This window comes from Brassica oleracea, chromosome C2 (genome assembly GCF_000695525.1).
Source record: "Brassica oleracea var. oleracea cultivar TO1000 chromosome C2, BOL, whole genome shotgun sequence".
Lineage (NCBI taxonomy): Eukaryota > Viridiplantae > Streptophyta > Magnoliopsida > Brassicales > Brassicaceae > Brassica > Brassica oleracea.
In genome coordinates, this window is record NC_027749.1 from 43882144 (window position 1) to 43886795 (window position 4652).

Below are 4652 nucleotides of genomic sequence, written 5' to 3' on the forward strand. Positions count from 1 at the left end.
AAAAAATTTTTGACAAAAAAAAAAAAAAAAAAAGACCATAAAATACTAATAGATAGGACTTGGACTTGTGAATGTGCTCTATTAAAGGCATACTTTGTAGGTTATATATAGAATCTTTCAATTATTTCTTTTTTGAGCATAATAAAAACTAGGGACTAGATCTGATGACAGTAATCTATAAATTTATCTATCTTAAAATCGAATGGAGGAGGCTGAAAGAGAAAAGTTGGAGCATTTTGGTTGGACTAGAAAGAGAGAGAGAGAGAGATAGATATCTTAACTCTCCTTGGAAAAGTACTAGGAATCAATTTTATTTTCTGCCAAAAAAGGATGTCGGAAAGAAATAAAACTAAAAATGTATTCCCTGATAAGGAAGTAAGAATAAAATAATGACATATACACGATATATGTTTATGTAGAATAGAATATATGATATTTTTCGTTCTTTTTTAAAAGGAAAGTTTATGAGGGTTGATATAAGTTGTGAAAGCTTTTATTCGGCCAAGAATGGCTTAGCATCTACAAAAAATCAACACAACATTATTCTCTTAAAACATTCCAACAAAAGAAGAACCTGAACAAGGTGACCCACCACCACAACAACCACTACCATCACCTCCTCCTCCACCACCCACCAGTCACCGGACAAGAGGAAACCAATTCATGCCCTATATTTAAAACCAGAATCCTTAAGAGACTAGATCTACACTAAACATTTCACTTATATATGCACTCTATCTATGTGTGTGTATAGATAAACCTTCTTTAGTTCACCACTTGTGCGTTTCTTGGGGAGAGAGAAAGAGTTGCAAGGATGGGAAGAGGAAAAATGGAGTTGAAGAGGATAGAGAACAAGATCAACAGGCAAGTAACTTTTGCAAAGAGAAGGAATGGTCTGCTTAAGAAAGCTTATGAGCTTTCTGTGCTTTGTGATGCTGAGATTGCTCTTCTCATTTTCTCTAACCGTGGCAAGCTCTACGAGTTTTGCAGCAGTCCTAGGTAATAGAATCTTTAATCCTCTTTTTTCAGATATTTAGGGTTTTGATTCTTAAGGATTGTGGGAGGATATGAAAGCTTGAGTCTTTCTTGATTTTGTTAGAACTGATGATTGGGGTTTAATTTCTTTTATGACTTCTTGGTTTTATGTACAAATCTGGCTTCCTAAGTGAGATTAAATTACCAAAAAGATGATCATACTATCAGGTTCTTAGATGGTCTAAGATGATGATTAAAGCTAGAGTTTGAATAGAAAAGTAGATGAGATTTGTTTATAGAAGCTACTACTATATATATAATGAAAGCTTTTACTATGAGATTGGATCTTGAAGGGGTTGATCCAAATTTCCAAAGAGACTAAGGATTGACCTCTGGATATACAAAGCTGTAAAGAAACACAACAATACTTTGACTACTTCTTTAAATTAGAACATCATTAGTGGTGAGGTACCATAAAAAGTCTCTCATATAATTTTTGGACAGTAACAGAAATGATGGCCATTAATAAATTGGCAGTAATAAAATAAATACCTTCCCACATACTGATAGTCCCTTGAAGAAGAGACGTCCCTCTCTCTTTCCTTCCTGTTTTGTATTCTTTTTATTTTTTTATTGTTCGGAAAAGTATTGAGAAACTGTTGATGTTCATGCTCTTAGTATCTCTTAAGTACTTGTAATAATTATATTAAAGGTAAAGAGACAACTCTGATGATAATCAGTTTCATAAGTTTCTTTGGCGCTTAACAAATATTTTTTTCTGAAACAATTTTAAAACTTTTCCCCTTGCAAACTAATACTGAGATTGATACCGATCTTGATGTTCTTGGTTTTTAAACATGGACGTTTTACAATGCTTTAAAGGTTTGTTGTTTTACCCTTTCAAGATATTACTCAAAATGAATTCAAAGTTTGATTTATCAATATATGTAAAAAAAATCAGTAATAATTTGTATGAATTAGTGGTATGACCAAGACGGTTGAGAAGTATAGAAAACACATTTATGCAACTATGGATCCAAATCAATCAGCTAAAGACTTGCAGGTACATATTCTCTCTCTCTCTCTATATATATATATATATATGTGAATTATCAAAAGACTGAACTCAAACTTGTAAAATTGTCCGTCAGTTAATTTTCTTTTAAATGGCAGGAGAAGTACCAAGACTACTTGATGCTCAAATCAAAAGTTGAAAGCCTTCAACATTCACAAAGGTACATAGCTTGAATCATCACACATGTTGAAAATTAGATGCCTACTCCAATCACATAAGTCTTGTGGAATTTTTTTCTCTCTAGGCATTTGCTAGGTGAGGAGATAGCTGGGATGGGAGTGAATGAGCTTGAGCAGCTAGAACACCAAGTAGATGCATCACTAAAGCAGATAAGGTCAAGAAAGGTATATAAATCTCAACAAATCGACAATTTTATATTCGATTCTTTGATCCTTAGAGAATTTACAACACTACCAAACATTGGCTTTGTTTTATTTCCAGACCGGGGCGATGCTTGATCAACTATCAGACCTCAAAACAAAGGTACATAAAGAGTCACAGTGTCTTATCATTTCAATACAACACACTCTCATATTCATCAATTTACAGGAGGAAATGTTATTGGAGACCAACAGAGATCTTAGGAGAAAGGTAGTGCCATAAAATCTTCTAGCGCAAGAAATTTGAATCACTTTGAGATCTCTTATAACATGGTTTTCTCTTACTCTCTTGCTACCTTAGTTGGAGGAAAGTGATGCAGCCCTTACTCAATCGATGTGGGGAGCTGCTTCTGCTGGAGAACATTCCCACCAACAACAACAGCAATATCACCAACAACAAGGCATGAGCTCTTATCAAGCAAACCCTCCGAGTCAAGAAAATGGTTTCTTCAGGCCTTTACACGGCAATGTAGCATTGCAGATGAGGTATGCAGCATAGAAAAAAATAGTAACGATCCATTGAATTGATTTTCTTCTATGATCAGCAAGATATATCCTAAAATTTGTGTTTCTTTTTTTATCAAACAGTCATTACAATCCTGGTGTGACAAATGCAAGCAACTCAGCAACAACATCACAGAATGTTATTAATGGATTTTTCCCTGGATGGATGCTCTGAACAAAATGATACATATATATGTATACATATGTGTGTTTTATAGATCAGAGATCATTGCTTGTGTCATTTGGTTTTTGCAAGAGAAACATAGTTCATGATTCACAAACTCAGTTATATATAATCAAGGGCTGTAAGGTCACACTCCAGATTATTATAACAATAGTTTTGAGCTTTCAATACAATAGTTGTGAGTGTTATAAGATAAACTTTGAAATGATCCTCCACTCCTTTACCAACTCAAGCACTATGATCATCTACTCATCAAGCACTATGATCATCCACTCATTTACCAAATCAAGCACCATCTTTGATATTTTATGTATTGTTGCTCACTATAAATACCATCACTCATCTCACTCTTTTGTACACAATTACATCTTCTTCTTCTTCCTTATAATAAACTCTTTCTCTCATATTAAGTGTTATTTGCTTCCTACGGGTATTGAATTCTACTCTTATTTAAATTTCCCGATACTATAAATTATAAGTTATTTCATAACACTTAAATCTCAGATTGGGGGATTGTGTCAAAGGTTTGTTGTTACTGTTTTTCAAATTTCAAAGCTTATTTGAATCAATATATTAGTACTGAATCATGTAAAATTGGATTAGTCTGTTTCGTGATGCGTGTAAATTAGGTGATACTTAAAATTATATCTGAATCATGTAAAAATGATAAATCGGTCCTTTGCGCAAGCAAAGCTTTTTTCTTGGGTTTTATAAAAGATAGTCCTTTAACCTAGAAAATATTGGCAAAGTGGGTCACTTTCGAGTTTATAATTCGGGCTTTGGACCGCGCGGAGTTTTAATTCGGCAAATGGGTCGCGTGTATTTGTGACCCTATGCGACTTGAAAGCAAAAGACAAAACAATCCTTACTCCAGCTGTGGAATATCGGAAATGCCACTCCTCTCTCGCACGTGAGAATTTCGGCGACTTTCCTGGTTCCCGAAAAACCCGGGTCATTAACTTCGTCGTCTTACCTGCACATGGTGGTAAACGACCTTCTGGTAAATTCATTTACTGTGAAAGTCTGAGAGGACTATTCGTCTTTCGGCCTAGATCACCCAGTGTTCCCTAGCCTGTCGCAGCCGTTGGAGAATCTTCCCCGGCGATAATTAGACCCCAGACGACGCCTGCAGTGATGAAGAAGTCCAAGCTAAGACAGACAACCGTTCGTCGTCGGCCCAGATCCTCTGGCGAGGAGCTCCCGGAGCGCCCTCCTGCGAAACAGCAGCGCTATCCGGGTATGTGTTTCGTCCACCTCCGTTCATGTGGATTCCGTCTTTGCATGTCATCGGACAGATTCTTTAGTAATGATTAGTCGACACCGTTTTGTGTTCGAAGCCATTTATTTGAGTTATCGATTTTTCTTCTATTTGTAGATTCTGGATCTGAGGACGGCCCCGGTGGTGGTGATTCCTCAGGGGGACAATTCTCTGATGGGGTGCCCTCATCTGTGTTGCCCCGGAGACTGTTCGCATATGGTGCGTACCCGACAAAGTTGCGAGTAAACATCTACTCAAAATCACACGTCATCGGTT

The 4652-nt window shown here is 36.2% G+C and overlaps 1 protein-coding gene across 1 annotated transcript; it reads left to right on the top strand.

The window, feature by feature from the left end:
* Positions 1-475: 475 nt before the first annotated feature.
* Positions 476-3266, top strand: LOC106325078 (agamous-like MADS-box protein AGL3). The gene is made up of 8 exons (XM_013763103.1): positions 476-999; positions 1957-2038; positions 2149-2210; positions 2295-2394; positions 2492-2533; positions 2600-2641; positions 2732-2916; positions 3019-3266. The coding sequence occupies exons 1-8, from the start codon at positions 815-817 to the stop codon at positions 3107-3109; spliced, it is 789 nt and encodes a 262-aa protein (XP_013618557.1). The 5' UTR covers positions 476-814; the 3' UTR covers positions 3110-3266.
* The last annotated feature ends 1386 nt before the right edge of the window (positions 3267-4652 follow it).